Source organism: Eleutherodactylus coqui, chromosome 10, assembly GCF_035609145.1.
Source record: "Eleutherodactylus coqui strain aEleCoq1 chromosome 10, aEleCoq1.hap1, whole genome shotgun sequence".
Classification (NCBI taxonomy): domain Eukaryota; kingdom Metazoa; phylum Chordata; class Amphibia; order Anura; family Eleutherodactylidae; genus Eleutherodactylus; species Eleutherodactylus coqui.
Genome location: NC_089846.1, coordinates 39,748,254 through 39,767,667, shown reverse-complemented (window position 1 = coordinate 39,767,667; position 19,414 = coordinate 39,748,254). Strand labels below are relative to the sequence as shown.

Here is a 19,414-nt window from a genome sequence, read left to right as displayed (position 1 = left end):
TAAACGCTTCATAGCAGGTCATGTATAAAACAGCTCTACGGTCTTGATAAATGTCAACATTCTTACATGTTAAATGCTATAATTGTCATGAGCCAAATATCAGTAGCCAATAAAAACCCAATATAGCCCTCATAAACTAGGATCTTTGTGGCAATGTGGCACTTCTTTGCCACATGTCATGGATTTGAGCATAGGAGATAACATAAATGCTGAGAAATATCAAAGAATCCTGGCAGAAAACCTGCTGCAGTCTACAAGAGAACTGGATCTTGGTTCTCAATTATAAAGCCAAATCTACTGAGTGAGGAGAAACAATATAATTGTTTCAGGACAGCCAATAATAGGGTGAACTTTTCTTTATAGGCTTCATTTCATTGTCTATAAACATAACATTGGTACGCAATTGCCAAAAAACTCTAGTTTGGTTTTAGCTGTTCATAGAACAATTTCCCAGAAGGATTGTGTTTGTATATTGTATAAATTCTAGAAAAGTTCAGTCACTTTTTTGTATTCGTATGCCTTTCTTTAAGCAGTTAAGGGTCCTCCCTGGCCTTTGCCCATAAAGCACTGCTAAGTTCTTTTGATGTTGTACATCTCTTTGCCACATTTCAAATCAACTTTCATAGGATTCTCTAATCAATTAATCTTCTTCCCACTACATCCTGGAAGATTCTTAACTGTTCCATGAGTAGCAAATTTTTGGCTTACATTTTGATGTTTTGAAACCAACATGCCAACAACTTTTGAAATAGTCCTGTATTGTTTAGACTTATACTTGGTGACAATATTATTTCTGGTCTGCTCAGACAGATTTCCTGTCTTTGCCATTGTGAACAAAGTACAGGGAATAAAACTGTCGATTTTTAAGCATCAAATCCACCATTCATAGACTAATTAACCCATCCATCCAAAAAGACATGCATGTACATCCTCTGGGTGCAGGGTTTGTATAGTATGCAGCTGTTAACCCTTTAAAAGCCCTGACTGGTGTTTGGGAGTCCCGGCTGGACACCTTTCGGTAAGATTGTACGGCTGTCATGTGCTGTATTGCTCATACAGTATAATGCAATACTACGGTATTGCATTATACTGTATGAGTGATTAAACGATCACAAGTTCAAGTTCCCAATGGGGACTAAAAAGAAATATTAAAATAAGTGAAAAATAGGCTTTCCTTTGTTATGTAAAAAATAAAGGATATTAAAAGTAAAAAAAAAAAACTTTACCATATTTGAAGCAAAAAATCAAAACAAAGAAACCCCAAAACATATTTGGCATCGCCGAGTCCTTAAAAAGTCTGATCTATCAAAATTACACCTTATTTACTCTGAATGGTGACGTTGTAAAGAAAAAAAATTCACAGTGCCAGAATTACGTTTTTTGGTCACCTCGTCTCTAAAAAAAAGTTAATGAAAAGCGATCAAAAAGCTGTACACATTCCAAATTAGTACCAATAGAAACTTCAGATCATTCTACCCTTGACGGAAAGATAGAAAAAAGTTATGGCAGTCAGAAGATGGTGACAGAAGAAAACGTGTGTATATATATATATATATATATATATATATATATATCTTCTAGATATTTATTTGAAACCTGCATAAAGTTGCATCTTGATCGTACTGACTCACCGAATAAATTTATGTAATTTTTGCTACAGTACGTATGTCATAAGTACAATGCAATCCACTTAGAGAATTTTAAAAGTATTTCAGTACATTATATGGTACATTTAATAGGACCATTGAAAAATGTAACTCGTCCCACAAAAACCAAGGTCTTAGAGAGTTACTCCACGGAAAAATAAAAGAGTTATGATTTTTTGAAAATGGAAACGGCTAACAAAAAAATGGAAAAAAGAGCCGTGTCCTTAAGGGCTTAGGCCTCTTTCATATGGGCTACAAAATCGTGAGATTTTACAGCGATGCGACAGCGCTGCAAAACGCATGTATGTGAAGCTCATGGCTTCCACTGGGTTCTTTCACATGAGCGATGTTTTCTAGCCTGAAAGAACCCATTGGAAACCATGAGCTTCACATACATGCGTTCTGTAGTGATGTTTAGTGATGAGCGAGCATTGCCCTTAGCGAGTACCTGCCCACTCGAGAGAAAAGGTTCGGCAGCCGGCGGCGGGCAGGGAGCGGCGGAGGAGAGCGGGGAGGAACGGAGGGGAGATCTCTCTCTCCCTCTCTCCCCCCCCCCACTCCCCCTGCTCACTGCCGCAGCTCACCTGTCACTCGCGCCGGCAGCTGAACCTTTTTTCTCGAGCAGGCAGGTACTCGCTAAGGGCAATGCTCGCTCGAGCAACTGCCCTTAGCGAGTATGCTCGCTCATCTCTAGTGATGTTGCCTCGCTGCAAAATCTCACAATTTTGTAGCCCGTGTGAAAGAGGCCTAAAAGTCATTTGTTCACTGACAAAGTGGAAACAGTTGAGTCTAAGTCCTAATTTATCACAGGTTGGTCTGATTCCGTGCATTGTGCCATTAATCGTGTTCTGGAATTATTTTCAATTAAGTATCTTTTTTCCCGCAAAGTTTTATTTTGTTATTTTTGTGTCTTGTGCTTTTCTGTATCAAACATAGAGTTTCTATATATCCAAGCAGTTTCATTAAACACTTAATTTCAGAAGATATATTTTTATGATGTGTTTAATATTCAGGGATGCCAATAATGTTAACCCCAACTATCTGGACTTTGGTTGTCTTATATGAAACAAGCCCTTTAATATTTCCTTCTCACTATCTCCAGCAGTCTTGGCAAGAAACGTCCTAAAAATACCTGACATGCATAATTATTCCATAAATTTGATTAAAGTCACTTACCTTTAACCAGAAATTCATTACATCTGGGGTTGCTCTGCATGGATACCAAGCATATTGGGACACAGTAGGATTCAATTTCATCACTTTAGTCTGGCACACCTGTCAAACGAATGGATGACATTTACAAACAAGCTAGCGCAATACATAGCGGTTTGTCTACTGTTGGTGTTTTCCTTTCTTTTAACATATTAATTTCAATAAGAAATTAGGGCCGTCAAGGTTTTACCAAGATCCCATGAGTAAAGGAATAACTAAGACACCAATACAAATGAAAATACATCATGTTTAGAGATGAACGAGCACGCTCGGATAAGTCAGTTACTCGAGCGAGCCTCACTCTTCTCGAGTAACTGCATTCTTGTCCGAGCATGCTCGGGGAAGGGGGGGCGACGGGGTGTTGTGGGGGGAGAGAGACAGATCTCTCTCACTCTCTCCCCCGCTACCCACAGCTATCCCTCGCCCCCCCTCCCGAGCACGCTCGGACAAGAATGCAGTTACTCGAGAAGAGCGAGGCTCGCTCGAGTAACTGACTTGACCGAGCGTGCTCGCTCATCTCTAATCATGTTAGATCTGCAGTGAAACTGAAACATAGGTTTCAGGAGGGAGCTAGTGGGTTTAACGCTAGACCAAAACTAAAAAAGAAATTAAACTAGAAATGTGTATAACAAAAGTACAAAAAAAACCCCTTCAGACACGTAATTGCATAAAAAGCCCCCCAAAATTTGAAACATATATATATAGCTATTAAACCCATGTGTGTTAAAAACTGCAACATTTTGGGCTAGCCCTTAAAGGGGTTGTCCAAGTGGGAACATTTTTTAAAAGTGACTGCAAATACTACAAATGTATTAAAATAATAACAGAATTGGTACTCACCTGTTGTCTTTCCCGGTAATCCAGCGCTGCAGCTTCTACATTTTCCCCTGTCTTTGCTTAAAATTGGCTACCATCTGACTACTAAAACAGAGTCTGCAGTGCGTATGTGCTGTGATCCTGGCATCATGGCACCAAGCATCTGAGTGGTGATGCTAGGATGAGAGCACATGACAGCTGCAGCCTCTGATTGGCTGCAGCTGTCAGGTGGTAGCTGTTCATAAAAAAAAACTAACATCTGTAGAACATTTAATGGTCAAATGTTCATTTATGGTTAGGAGTAGTTTATAAAAGACCAAACGATATTAGAGGAGTGAGGCATCCTCCATGGCTGTTCTTGAAGCAACTTCATTCTTTAATAGAGATGAGCGAACGTACTCGGATAAGCACTACTCGTCCGAGTAATGTGCCTTATCCGAGTACTGCTGTGCTCGTCCTGAAAGATTCGGGGCGCTCCGCTGCTGACAGGTGAGTCGCAGCAGGGAGCGGGGCAGAGCGGGTGGGAGAGAAGGAGAGAAAGATCTCCCCTCCGTTCCTCCCCGCTCTCCCCTGCAGCTCCCCGCTCCGCAGCGCGTCCCGAATCTTTCAGGACGAGCAGAGAGGTACTCGGATAAAGCACATTACTCGGACGAGTAGTGCTTATCCGAGTACGTTCGCTCATCTCTATTCTTTAACTTAAAGAACCAACCTTAATTTTTAAGCCTTGTTATGGAAGTAGTGTGGAGTGAGAGGAACAAAGCGGAGCATGGGCAGAGCACCCAAAGGGAATCTGCGGCAAGTGTGGTACACTAAAAGTGTTATGTATTGGAGGTCTTGGCAAGATAAATATAGGGTAGGTGCTGCCAGCCTACTAGGCTGGTCAAGCAATGGTCATTAAAGGGGTTTTCCAGGGAGAATACTATTGATGTCCTATCCTCAAGATAGATTATCAATAGTTGATCGGCTGAGGTCCGTCTCTCAGGACCCCGACCAATCAGCTGATTGTGCGCCTGCTGACAGCGCCATAAATACCCAGGCTTTGAAGCAGAAGTCTCTGCTCCGACCTCTGTGGAGTGGCCGGCGCTATTAACTGCAGGCACGGATTGTGTTGATTTCAAGAAGCGCCGCACTTGCAGTTACAAGCGTTGGCCACTTCACAGAGGTTGGAGCAAAGACTTCCGCTGCTTCAGCCTCGACCTTTCTGTATTTTGTATTTGCGGCGCTGTCAGCGAGCGCACAATCAGCTGATCAGTCGGGTTCCCGAGCAATGGACGCCAGCCAATCAACTTATCCTGAGGATCGGTCATCGATAGTATTTTCCCTGGAAAACCTCTTTAATGTCAAATGATGTTGTTGAGAGTTGAGTGAAAAAGTAGGACTCTGGCACAACCAATTAGCGAGTGCTGATTTAGATGAAGAGCAGAGTCATAGAAGTAGGTAAAAGGCTGAATGCTTTATTTAAAACCAACAGGTGTAACATGTTTCAAAGCAATAGTAATGGAGGTGGGTACTGTTTTTTTAAAATATATATTAGGTGTCCCTCCACTCTCACCCATGAAATTACTACCTGTAAAATCCCTTTAAGAGAGTGATCAGGGTAATTCCTATATTGGCATATACTACATATTGAAATACATGTGCGAATTAAAACCCTGCAAGCTGTGGACATGACAGCTGTATGCTGCAAGCTCCCGGAGGTAGCTGACAACCTGAAGCTGTCATCCCAGGGCGCGGGACTTCCCCTCCCCCCGGTCACATGATCGCCGGCATTTACCGAATGCTGACAATCACATGAAAGTCAATGTAAAGTAAATGAAAGTTAAAGATTGGATGCATCAGGGCAGCTGAAAGTACTCACCCCAATCCTCCACGATGTCCCGTGGCATTCTGGCCTCCCGGTCCAGACGGCGCCTTCTGTCTCTGGCTCCCGGCTAACATGTGTAGCCCATAGCAGAGAGATATCACCAGGAGCCACTGTATTCAGTTCCCGGTCACATGATCACTGTTATCCAGTTGATAACAGCGATCATATAAAGTAAAAAAAAAGGGAGGGGAGATGAAATTAGGATTTATCTGCAGACCTCATCACGGCTTCCGCCAAAATGGCAAACGCATGTGCAAAAGGCACGGCTTGCCAGGGTAATTTAAAATCTCCTTGCCCCCGGCTACCAAACGTAGCCAAAAGCCTGTAGATTTCATGGGTGTGGGGTGGTACACGGTCCCTGGTCACGCGATCATCATTTTACAATTGAAAACGGAGATCATGTAAAAGTAAAAAAAAGGTAAAGTTTCACCTCCCATCACGGGGAGGTGAAGTTACTTACCTAAGGCCTCCAGCAATGTCCCCTGATGGGATCTTTATCTGCGGACCTTTCACAAACTTTAGCCCATGCGCCCATTTGCAAAATCGCGGCTGCAAGAGCAGAAGCTGGGGAGGGCTCGGGAAATTTAAAGTCTTCTTGCTCCTGGGTACTACAGGTAGCCGAGAGCCTGGAACACTGACTGAGTGCTGTGGTGAGCGGTCCCCAGTCACATGATCACCATTATCCAATGGATAATGGTGATTACGTAAAAGTTAAAGCACAGTTGAAGTTTATTGCTCCTTTTGGTTTGAGCCCCGTTGTGCATATGGACATAATATTACGGCCACAATGGGTATGTTTCTGAACAGGACAAACAGGGGGATCCATTTTGGGGTGAAAGGCTTCATTCATATGTATGCTGTTTTTAAAATGACATAATTGCCAAAAAATGCAAATCGGAATTTTTTCCTTCTGCTTTGCCTAGATTCATTCAAAAACTGTGGGGTCAAAATACAGTACAACCCTATATGAATTTTTTTAATGGATTTAGTTTTCAAAATGGGGTTATTTGTGGGGGTTCTCCATCGTTTCGGCCGCTCAATGGCCATACAAGTGGGCAATGGGGCCTAAAACACCCAGAAGCAAAATGTCTGATCTGGAAGCCACCGGCTGCTCCTTTTGGTTTGGGCCCCGTTGTGCATAAAGACACAAGATTAGGGCCCTAGTGGATATGTCTCTGAACACGGGACAAACAGGGGTATCCGTTTTGAGGTGCAAATCCTCATTATCATTTGAAAAAATATTAAATTTTATTTTTTCTCCTCTAAATTGCATTAATTCCTGAAAAGAACCAATCCTACGCAACATATATATTAACTCAGTTATTCTTTTTTGTTTGTTTATTATAAAACTCAATAAAAATTATTGAAAAGAAAATACTCATGACACCCCTCAGTGAAGACAATATGCAAAACCTTTACGGAGTTATTCTATGTTAAAGTGACACATGTCAGATTTCCAAAATTTGGCTTGGTCATTAAGGCGAAAACAGGCTTGGTCACTAAGGGGTTAATGGACCTACACATATTAATAGTAGAATATTACCCACAATTTATCCAGGAAAAGTAAGAGAGATCATGTACAGCTGTTAAAATTAAACTTGCTTCTGCTCATATTAGACTTAGGTGGATGTAAATCTCCAAGGATCTTGTTTAACAAGCAACCAGCATATCAAATGAAATTTTAAGAACCGAAATCATTCATGTCTGAGAAAAACATGCAAGCATGAATGGGTTTGTAAGTAGTAAGCTCTGTGGAGGATAATGCCGGCTCCAATATAGGGATACCGCATTTTTTGGCAAGCAAATAAGTATATAATGGGGGTTAACCCTTAGAGTGATTTCCCACCTTTGTGTTGATTGTATCATGATACTAAATACCTACATGGTTCAAATTTCCCTGCATAGAAGAACTGTAAATGCTGAAATTCGGATTGTCTTCAGCTAATATCACTGCTTATTGTCTAACTTTTTAATTCAATGTATAAACAGTATGAACTGAGCTCCTAAGTGCCCCCTAATGGTGACTGAAGACAATAAAAAAGGTAAAAAAAAAATGAGGTCCAACCACTAAAAACACGTTGAAATGGTATTTCTGGGCAAATGCTACTGGTGAACTATCCTCAGGATAGGTCATTAATAGCTAATCATCGGGAAACTGCTGCTCAAGATCCTCGATAATCAGCTGTCAGTGCAGAGGGGCTGGAAGTCATCATCGGGGTTGGAGGCAGAGGCGTCATAGAGGGCGTCACTCGTATTGAATTCAATAGGAACTAAAGCCTCCTATGATAGTTTCCAACATTTCTGGCTCTGACACTTGGGTTGGAGACAGAAGTGTAACATGAGGCCGTGCTCCCATTGATTTCAATGGGAGTGAAGCTCTCTATGACGCTTCCAATCCAAGGATCTCCAATCCAAGGATCTCATGCAGTGGGTCCCTGGCAATTAAGTATTGATAACCTATTTTGAGGATAGTTTATTCATATGATTTGCCCAAAAAATCCCTTTAAGGACACAATTCTGACCATATGAACCAGAAAAATTATCCACATTTATCTGTATTTTGTTAAGTGAAGTCTTGTTTTTCTGCCATTTTGAGTACATAAATACATGAAGCAGTGATTTCACAATTATCGTTGGGCAATCACCATGAATATATTGCTTATTGTTTAGTGAGGTTTTTTTCACAGTTTTTACGTTTTATTACATTTTTTAATATCACTATGGTACTTTTACTTTTGAGCTTTATTTTTTTTTTTTATATAAGGGGCTAGCATTTCTGTATAGGCCAGCACTTTATGTCTATTGATAATAGTATATTCAGGCACCTGCCAAGGCATACAAAAAGTATCACAGGATAGTCCTATAAATAAACTTGGATCTTTCCCTGATGATGATGTCAGAAATCTACATTGAATAGCCACTAGGGATGAGCGAGCATGCTTATTTTAAGCAATTACTCGAGCGAGTATCTCTATTTTCAAGTAACTGGCTAATCGGGCGAAAAGATTTGGGGGGCGCTGGGGGGGGGGGGGGAGCGTAGGGTTGCCGGGAGGAAGCTCCCCCCTGTTTTCCCCCTGCTATCCCCCGATCCACCCCGCCCCTCCGGCGCCCTCTGAATCTTTTCGCCTGATTAGCCAGTTACTTGAAAATAGAGATACTCGCTCGAGTAATTGCTCTAAACTAGCACGTTCGCTCCTCTCTAAGGGCTCAGTCAGACGGGCGTTTTTTTCGCGCAATTTGCGCATGCGCATGCGTCCAGCGATTTTATAAAACCATTGCTTTGCAATGGTATCGGACACATGAGCGCTTTTTATGCGCTCGTCCGATAAATTATAGAACAGAAATCGCAGATCGCACCTATCTGCGATCTACGATTCCTGTTCTCTTCTCTATATGCGCTCAATGGGGTCGGCGGCAGCAGCGCCGACCCCATTGAAAACATATAGTAGACAAATCATTCTCCTCTGCCACAGCTGTAACAGCTGTGGCAGAGAAGAACGATGTTTGCCCATTGAAAGCAATGGGGTGCCGGCGATCGCGGGATGAATTTTCAGGAAGGGCTTAAATATATAAGCCCTTCCCTGAAATTCATCCAGAAATGTGTAAAAACAAAAAAATATATATATACTCACCTTGTCCCGGCAGACGGAGTTCAGCCGCGGCCGGCGGCAGTTCTCCTGAACTGCTCAGAGTAGTATTCAGCAGCCGGGGATTTAAAATCCCCGCCTGCTGAATGAGCTGCCTCTGATTGGTCACAGCCTGACCAATCAGAGGCAGCTCTCACTCACATCCATTCTTGAATTCATGAATGGGTGTGAGTGAGAGCTGCCTCTGATTGGCTTAGCGCAGGGACCAATCAGAGGCAGCTCATTCTCTGAGCAGTTCAGGGAACTGCCGCCGGCCGTGGCTGAACTCCGTCTGCCGGGACAAGGTGAGTATATATATATTTTTTGTTTTTACACATTTCTGGATAAATTTCAGGGAAGGGCTTATATATTTAAAGGGGTTGTCCCGCGGCAGCAAGTGGGTCTATACACTTCTGTATGGCCATATTAATGCACTTTGTAATGTACATTGTGCATTAATTATGAGCCATACAGAAGTTATCAAAAGTTTTATACTTACCTGCTCCGTTGCTGGCGTCCTCGTCTCCATGGTGCCGACTAATTTTCGGCCTCCGATGGCCAAATTAGCCGCGCTTGCGCAGTCCGGGTCTTCTGCTGTCTTCAATGGGGCCGCTCGTGCAGAATGCCGGCTCCGTGTAGCTCCGCCCCGTCACGTGCCGATTCCAGCCAATCAGGAGGCTGGAATCGGCAATGGACCGCACAGAAGAGCTGCGGTCCACGGAGGGAGCAGACCCCGGCGGCCATCTTCAGCAGGTGAGTATGAAGACGCCGGACCACCGGGATTCAGGTAAGCACTCTCCGGTTTGTTTTTTTAACCCCTGCATCGGGGTTGTCTCGCGCCGAACGGCGGCGGGGGGTTAAAAAAAAAAAAAAAACCGTTTCGGCGCGGGACAACCCCTTTAAGCTCTTCCCGAAAATTCATCCCGCGATCGCCTGCAGCGCATTGCTTTCAATGGAGCCGGCTGTATTACCGGCTCCATTGAATTCAATGCGCTGGACAGCTCCGGCCCGTTTCTATTGAAACGCGGCTAGGAGCAGTATTTTTGGGCAATTTTTTTGGCCCCGGTCACGCGATTTGCGGATGCGCATCCGTCATGCGATCTGCAAATCGCGGGAAAAAACGCCCGTGTGACTAAGGCCTAATAGCCACTTTTTAGAGATACTGGCCCTCTCATGATTGTAACTTCCCCGTAAGAAAATTAGACATGTGACCCCAAAGTGCAGCATAAAATCAACTGAGCAAGTTTCCCATGGGTCAGTTTCAGTGTTACTTGTCATTAGCTTGGGAAAATCAAGTGATTTGAGGGTCTTTGAATGAGGCCTGAAATAGCCAGGGTCAGGATTTCAAAAACTGCCAACTTTGTGGGGTTTTCTGGTGCAATGGTGTGGACAGTTAAGAATGGTATGGTCAAAGAAAAATGTCCCATGAAATGGGATTCTGTGAATGTAAACAACTTGTCAAGAAAAGGAGTCAGCGAAAGATGTAAAGAATTGTTCTGCTATACAGACAAGCAAATTGCAGCCAAATACATCTCTGGTGCTCCAACTAACATGTCTGAACACACAACTCATTGTTCCTTAGCATGGATGGGCTATAAAAGGAGACAACCAGTTGCCATACCATTGCTACCTAAAGGAAACAAAAGACAAGACTCCAGTGGGCCAAATCATGCAAAAATTAGATCATGGAGTACTGAAAACACATTGCCTGGTCCAATGAATCAAGATTCCTGTTGCATCATGCTGATGCGAGGGTCAGAATTTGGTGCAAGCAGCATGAATTGAAGAACCCTTCCTGTTAGATGTCAACCGTTCAGGCTAGTGGAGGTGGAGTGATGGTGTGGGGAATATTTTCTTGGCTCAACCTGGGTCATTTGACACCTGTCGATGGATGCTATGACAAATTGCTATGGTTCTGAAGGCCAATGAAGATCCAACACACTGCTAGATGAGTGTTTCTAAAATATTGGTCATTCAGTGTAAACCCAACATTGTTACACATTAAAACATAAAAGAGCCCAAGAGGAAATTACTTTTTTGTAGCTGCGATATATCTAGACTTGAACTGTGCTGAACTGTTTGCTATATAATTTTCTTTTTTTTAATTTTTTTACTATTACCAGTTTTAAGCAAGAATCAAACTTCACTTGGCGGAGTTCACCACTCACATCCTCCCCTGCTAGTATTATATTATCACTGTTTTGCTTTTGTTGGATCCTGTCTTTTAATATTTTCTCAGTTGAGAATTATCGAAGAACTTTACAAGATTGAGTAAATGTCTGTCATGATTTGAAGTACTTTTCTGAAGGATTTCTCCCTACTACACAGTGAGGAACTATGTTCTTATATCGGCATGGATGGTGGCTCCACATACATGGACACAAGGGTTGCCCTTCTCATTTTCCCTTATTTCTAAATAATAATAATAATCTTTATATGTATTGCGTCAACATATTCCGCAGCGCTTACATAGTCGGGGAATACAGAAAGACAAAAAATACAAAAATTACAGAACCACAGTTACATAGTAATCTATTGATGGAAACAATAGGGGTGAGGGTCCTGCTCCAACGAGCTTATATACTACAAGTAATGGGGTGATACAGAAGGTAAAGAGCTGCAGATGTGCACGGTATGGCGAGGTGGAATGTGAGGGATGCTATACACATAGACAATGGTCAGACATTTAGCCGTGTGACGTCAGAAACGGTATGACGGCAGGAGCGGTTTATGACGGCTAGCAGGGATTGCAGTCAGTAGGTCAGGGAGCATGTTATCAGGCGGAGTACAGAGAGGTTTGTTTAAGGAATGCGGTATGCCTCCCTGAAGAAGTGAGTTTTAAGGGCACGCCTGAAGTTCTGCAAGTCCTGGATTGCTCGAGTAGCCTTTGGTAGTGCGTTCCAGAGGACCGGTGCTGCTCTGGAGAATTCTTGGAGGCGGGAATGAGAAGTTCAAATTAAAGGGACGCTCAGTCTTGTTTCGTTAGCAAAGCGGAGAGCCCGGGCTGGTTGATGGATTGAGATGAGGGAGGCAATATAGGGGGGTGCTGCGCTGTGGAGGGCTCTGTTGATGAAGGTAGTAAGCTTAAATTGAATTCTGTATTTACCGGGCAGCCAGTGCAGTGACTGGCACAGGGCAGAGGCATCCGAGTAGCGGCTGGACAGGAAGATGAGCCTGGCTGCCGCATTCAGGATGGATTGGAGAGGGTAGAGTCTGGTGCAGGGGAGGCCGATCAGCAACGAGTTGCAATAATCGAGCCGGGAGTGGATGAGGGCAACAGTGAACGGTTTTAGCGAGTCCACAATGAGAAAAGCGCGGTTTCTTGCGATGTTCTCGAGGTGCAGCTGACATGTTCGGGCCAGAAATTGGATGTAGGGGGTAAATGATAGATCAGAGTCGAATATGACTCGAAGGCAACGGGCGTGCTGTCTAGGAGTTATGGTGGCACCACACACTGAGATGGAGATATCAGGATGAGGTCGGTTAGTGGAGGGTGGAAATACCAACCAAATAAACTTGCTTTACAACAACTAACCTGAAGTTGACCATGCAGTCCGGATTATGGGATTACTGGTTGTACAGTACATGCAGTCTGATAAGGATTTAGGAAAAATACAGCATGATATAGGTAGCTTACGTGAAAGTTTATTTATAAAGTACATATTGGTGTGCCAAATCTAAATCAAGCTTACTTGCAGCAATGGATAAGGTATCACATTCCTTTGAGTAAAATGAAAGAGGATCAAAGAAACTGGATCAAATAAGTAGTGAAATTGTACGGAGCCATAGTTTAAACAATGAGAACGATTTCTGTCTTCTCAGTGGGAAAGAGCATCGTTTTTTTAATTACATGGGAAAAACGTATGGTATGCATTGTCTTCATCCTGGGTTATCTTAGGACACTTCTGTTTCATCTCAAAACACTTGATTGTCTTGCAAAAATGAAAACATTGATTTTTCTCTCCCTAGCCGCCAAAGATAGACAGCAGTAAGTACAAATAATCAAAATGAACAAGGGAAAAGGTTACGTATGTATGGAAGGAGGTCTTAGATACGAGAAGGGAACATCTTATTTATTTATATGCAGTCAATCTTTTATCGTATCTATAAGAGCAGTTCCATGGAATGGATTTAGTGGTCTCCTCGGTAAAGTATTCAAACTAACACTAAGGGCTCTGTTACATGGCTCGATCATGGTTCATTTTCTCGCTGGATCATAGGAATCTGAACAATTATTGTTCAGTGTAAATGCCTGTGCCGACTGTTCGTCATTCAATTTGTGCAATCATAAAACTCAAACGAGGATCGGTCTGTGTAAAAGTGGCTGTCGGTCATCTATGAACAACAGCTTTCCTAATATAGAAGCTACTTTAGGTGCCTTCTGAATGTTTATTGTTCCAAAATTAGAAACAAATGATAGATTACAGATATTCTAATATTATTTTTGCATGGTCTAGTAGATGGCAGTTAAAGACTATTTGTGTTATTGGCCGATTACCTAAAGATGTGTATACATTAGAAGGTATCACACTGAAAACAAAAACTAGTCTATGAACTTGATTGGAGGTGGGTGGGCTGGATGTTGTTCTGGACAGCTTACTGAGCAATCCTCGCTCCTATGAGAAAGCACAGGAGCGATTATCACTGGGAGGCCTGTTGGATGCCAAAGCGCCCCGCATTCGTCTGATGTAAAAGGACCCTAAGTAATGGTAAACCTTCTTTTTCTCCCCTTGAAGATAAATACTTTTATCTAAATACAATACAATTATAATCTGTTATCTATATAGTTATAAAACAATCTCTTGCCTAATCTATTCTAAAAAAAAAACATAAAAATGTCCAACTTTCTGCCCTCCCTTCCTGCAGAAATAATATTTAAAAAGAGATATCATATCCTCAAAATTGCACCAAAAGATCCTATATTAATGCATGATGAGTACAGATGAGCGAGCACGCTCAGATAAGGCAGTTACTCGAGTGAGCATCGCTCTTCTTGAGTAACTGCATTCTTCGGGGGGTGGGGTGGGGGTAGCGGAGGGAAGCGGGGAGCCGCCCCTTACTCACCCCCCCCCCCCCCGCCGAGCCTGCTCGGACGAGAATGCAGTTACTCGAGAAGAGCGATGCTCACTCGAGTAACTTGATGAGTATTTACTTATGTGTCATGTTACCGCATTAACGGCGATTCTGTAATATACAATGATTAGCTGAATCAGCTACTCCAGAGAGATGGTATAATGAAATAAAATACCCGATGATTAGCTGCTATAATATCTTCCATACACTGAAGAAGAGATCCTTCTCCCCTATCTCTATTACATACACAAAGAAGAAGCAGCTACCTGTTGTCATGTGAACCCAGCAGAGATAGATTACAGGAAGTGGAGCGGGTCTTTGCTTGCTGCTGCCTCATGCTGCCGATAGAAGGCTATGAAGACATGATGCAGTAGTAGTGAGCAGGTTAGATGTGAATTCAGCACTAGGGTGAGTTAAAACACTTACTAGAAGCTGCAGCTACGTGTGTGCGTGTGTGTGAGGATCTCTGGCGCACTTCAGCAGCTCCCTTCTCCTCTCCTTCCCCTCTTCATACACTTCTACTAGCAACTGAGGGGGTTGTCAAGTTGAGATAATCCCCTTCCTTTTTTGAACAGTGGCATAACTATAGGGATCACAGAGTATGCAAATGCGACTGGGCCCTATAATCCAAGGGGTCTGCACCAAAATCAGTGACAAATTCCACATCACTTGTAAGGATTTTAGCTCTGCAGACTTTCTGTTGATTTTCAACAGCAGATCCGCAATGTGTGGCCTTAACCTGAAGGTGAGCAGATGCTATATACAAAAATGTCAGCTCTAGGCTGCAGGGGGGTAATCAAAAGTTTGGTATGGGGCCCAGTACGTTTTAATGTTTATGACATCTGTCCTCTACAAAAATAGACAAGAGAGGCTACTGCAATGACAAGGTCTCTCTTCTCTTATGTGATAGGATACAGGCACTATAAATCTATACTGTGTTGATGATTACCGGGACAGCTATAGTGAGGAACAGAATCTTGGCTCCCATTACAGCTTGTAAAGTTTCAGGAACTGTGCAATGCAATTTCCTAACACATAAACTTCTTTAGGTACCATCTGAATTTCTAATATTCCAAAATTACAAACAAATGATAAATGACTGATTTTCTAATATTATTTTTGCATGGTCTAGTAGATGGTAGTTAAGGACTATTTGTGTTATTGGCCGATTACCGAAGGATGTGTATACATTAGAGGTATTACACTGAAAACAAAAACTAGTCTATATATCAGACCTTAAAAAAGTAATAACTGCAAGTCTTCAGAAATAATTATTGTATATTTTGAATCTTCGCAAAATTAAGGAAATCAGAACGTAAAGTTAGAACAGGATACCTTGTTTGTTCCATACAAGAAATTGCAAAAACATATGTTACAGATACACAAACTCACAGCTGGACGACAGATGTCATTTCCATTGCTTTCAACCATTTTGTAGCCTTCTCTACTGCTTGTGAGGTCATCAGTGGAGAGAAACTAACAACAGAACCATCTGGCTTTGAAGGTGTTTATTTCGTGACGAGAATTTCACAAGAAATTTAGCCTTGTACTGTACAGCTTAGCAATAGTTCAGAGATGAATGTAGGGAGGGGTGAGTAGAAGTTCTGGATCATTCAGAGTGTGAAATTATTATTGGAAAGAGAACAGGATGGACATTCACAGTGCTTCTACATTAGAGACTTGCATTTACAGAAATTTTCTGAAATATAGTGTATCTATAACCCAAGACATTGAAGAACATTCGAGAAATTTTGGTAAGAAATTAAGGAAAATTGATTTTTCCATGGTTACATTCAGGAGCATTACCAACAGAAGGAAGTTATGATGTGCCATTAAGGACATCCCTTTAATGTCATCATTGACAGAATACAAGTACCATAAACTGCTACTGCATGTCGTTGTTGGCCTCGGGGAGAGCAACCACAGAGAATTTGATCTCCCTATGCGTGCTTTACCTTTTTTTACTGGACATGCTGCTGCTTTTATAGGAAGCAACTGAGATAATAGCTACATGTTGTAAATTCAAATCCCAATATATAAGTAAAAGTAAACCGTGAGTTTAGTGTTTAATCTATGGAACAGGCAGGCCACAACACAAGGTTCAAAGGTAAAGTATGTACAGTATCAAGAGGCTGATATACTGTGGGTGCTATTCATGACAGAATCGAATAATACAATAATAAAAAGGATTGATTATTGACAATGCTCTAAACAAAGCAAATAAAGTAAGAGCCCTTTATAGAAGAGGAGGTTGAATACTTACATGTAAGCGTTTATGGCAGAATTAGGAAGGAGCTAGAGTGGATGTCCATCTACTAACAGGTCCAAAACACTATGCTATTATTAGTCTTGAGTGCCCGTGGATGTATCGTAAAGGGGTTTTCTATGAAAATACTATTGTTGACCTATAGGTCATCAATAGTTGGCCTGCCGCATAAGACTCCGGCCAATCAGCTGATTTGGCACCCGTTGACAGCGCTGGTATACACTGGGGTTGGAGTGGAAGCCACTGCTGGACCCCTGTGTAGTGATTTGTGCTCGTAACTGTGGCTGCCACACTCACTGACATCAATGGGAGCTGTGCCTGCAATTATAAGTGCCGACCCCTACACAGGGGTCAAAGCAGCGGCTTCCACTTTGACCCCAGTGTATACTGGCTCTATCAGCGGGTGCCCAATCAGCTGATCTGCTGGGGTCACAAGCGGAAGGCCGTGGCTGAACAACTAGGGGACCTATCCGGAAAGTATTCTCACAGAAAACCCCTTTAAAGGTTTTCCAAATCAGGACAATCCCTGTACACACAACTGTTGGAACGTTTGGCTGGCCAAAAACTTTAGAGAGATGATGGCTACACCTAACACGATTTACATTGCAGTTAAGTTATCAAAATGTGTTAGATGTTAAACTATCATTTCCTACATCTGTATCTCCCCTGAAAACAAAAGGACTTGGTCATTTTGAAATTCAACATGCACAGCCCTTGTTTCCTCCAGCTATGAGGTTGAGGGAAAATTGGCACACCATTGTTTACATTAGTTGGTTCGCCAGTCCCATTGAAAAAGACAAGTTTGGATGACATTTTTCTAATGCTATGGCCACCTTAAGACAGCCACATGTATATTGAAATAGTCTATAATAGCTGTAATACGTATCAGTTGGCCAGAGTAGCATAAAATACGTTTAGCAAAATACCATACTTTTTCCAATAGTAAGTCTTCCGATATCGAAAATCAAAGATCTACAGGCTTAAACCTATTTCGGTACCACTATATCATTTATTTGCTATGAATAATCCATACGTGCTTGTCTTACGGAAAAGGTTTATCAAGTCTATAAAAAGAAGACTTGCTCTATATTTTGGCTTGCTTACCTGGGTTGCTGCAGGCTGACCAATGACGACCCATCCTGGGCACTCTTGATCATTATGGTGTGACACTGTAACATTTGAGGCCCATTGATCCTGAAATCCATTTGGAGTATATACCCCGCAGTCTTTAATACTTGTCATCTTTTCAAAATCCTCACAGACGCCATCACCATCGTGGAAATAACATCTGCTGGGCTCATCTGTATGACAAGGAAATGTGTAACAAATAAGATATCATAAAAAATATTGTATACAGTTTATATGGTAAGCTCATTAGTGGGAAAATGATTTGGGATATGATTTCACAACTGAATGGTTAAAGTTGCTGTCTCATTTGGATAATCCGTTCTCTAAATGAGGACCTGCTGGCGATCAGCTGATCACCATAAGTTGGACAGCTGAAAGCTGTGGTGTTTAGCTGTTTTCATTGTTGGAAGCTGTGGGTGGCCAAATATTTCTCCAGCAAATGCATAATCAGCCATGTAATATATGATGCTCTGATTTTCCCAGAGTTGGAGCTGCTTTTTGTAACTCTTTATTCTGGCTAACAGGAAGGGGCCTCCCTTTGTAATATTCAAATGACCTACTAGAACATATGGACAGGGATTGTCCTCATTTTTTTCAACCCCTTTAGGACACATTAACTTGCTCAAGGCATAGTTGCTTTTTGTTGTGTGTTACTGGATCATTAAATCAACCCTTCAGGACTGGATAAACAAAGATGGCCACACCGGCTTCTCTGACTATCTGATGCACACTGTGCACTGGTATGCCTCATTTATCTAAGACACTACACATGCTTTGATTAACCAATGTTGTCCACATAAGTAATGCTGGCTGGTTACATTAGCATGTAGTGACTTATGGCCTTTTTACACAGGATGATTATCATTCTGGTTCTTTGGACTCCTGCGCTCCCGCTGGGTTTTGAACAATAATCATCCCAGGTAAAAGCATACAGAAACTGGATGACTGGATGAGAATTGTCCAGTCATTCAGTTTTAAGCAGCTTAAAATCTGAACAACTATCGTTTAGTGTAAACAGTAGCCATTCAGTGCTGAAGGACCGCAGCTTACAGTGTATGGAGAAGGGCGGGGGAGAGTGGGGAGAGAACTCTCACGCAGTCACCCCAGCCCCTGCTGTGAGCGATCCAGCGATACTCACTCCTGTGTAACAGCACGGGAGCAAGTATACACGGAGACGAGTGTCCGGCATCGTTTGCCCAACACTCGTCCCATGTAAAAGGGCCTTTAGACTACCAATGTATGCTATGCATAATGTGCATCAGGTAGTCAGAGAAGTGGTTCAGCCATCTTTGTTTTTCCAGGCCTGAGGGGTTGCTATAAGGCTTTGAACCTATGAACAAACCATCTTGGATTACTCCCGCTGTTTGACCACCGAAGAATGGAAAAGTGCTCTATACAAATATCTAATGGCAGATCAAATGGGTAAACCTGTTGCAAAATAACTCTAAGACGGTATTCTAATGTTTGTAAGCCGATCTAAAACCGCAACTAGAACTTTGCGGAATTCAATTTTGCCATTTGAAACTCTAAAATGGGTACATTTAATTTAGTTTAGTCCTCTTATTGCCAAAACAAATTCACAGCATCAAGTTTAAGATCACTTCTTGTGAAACCCTTAAAGTTTGCATTCTGTTTAGTATCCCAGACACCATTTTTTCCTACATTAAGGCTCATAATGATGCAATAACAGCTATGACCAATTCATTTTCAAACAGATCTCAAAAACACAAAGGATCCCGTTGACTTATGTTGAGCTTGTATTTCATACAGCAAAAATATGAAA

General features: G+C 42.2%; 1 protein-coding gene across 1 annotated transcript in view; it reads right to left on the bottom strand.

The window, feature by feature from the left end:
- PAPPA (pappalysin 1) overlaps nucleotides 1-19,414 on the bottom strand; it is a 326,123-nt gene that overhangs the window by 84,681 nt on the left and 222,028 nt on the right. Inside the window, exons 10-11 of the mRNA XM_066580837.1 lie at nucleotides 17,608-17,804; nucleotides 2,823-2,921 (exon numbers count right to left, since the gene is read on the bottom strand). Of these exons, the coding sequence (XP_066436934.1) occupies nucleotides 2,823-2,921; nucleotides 17,608-17,804 (296 nt within the window). The remainder of the gene's footprint in view (nucleotides 1-2,822; nucleotides 2,922-17,607; nucleotides 17,805-19,414) is intronic.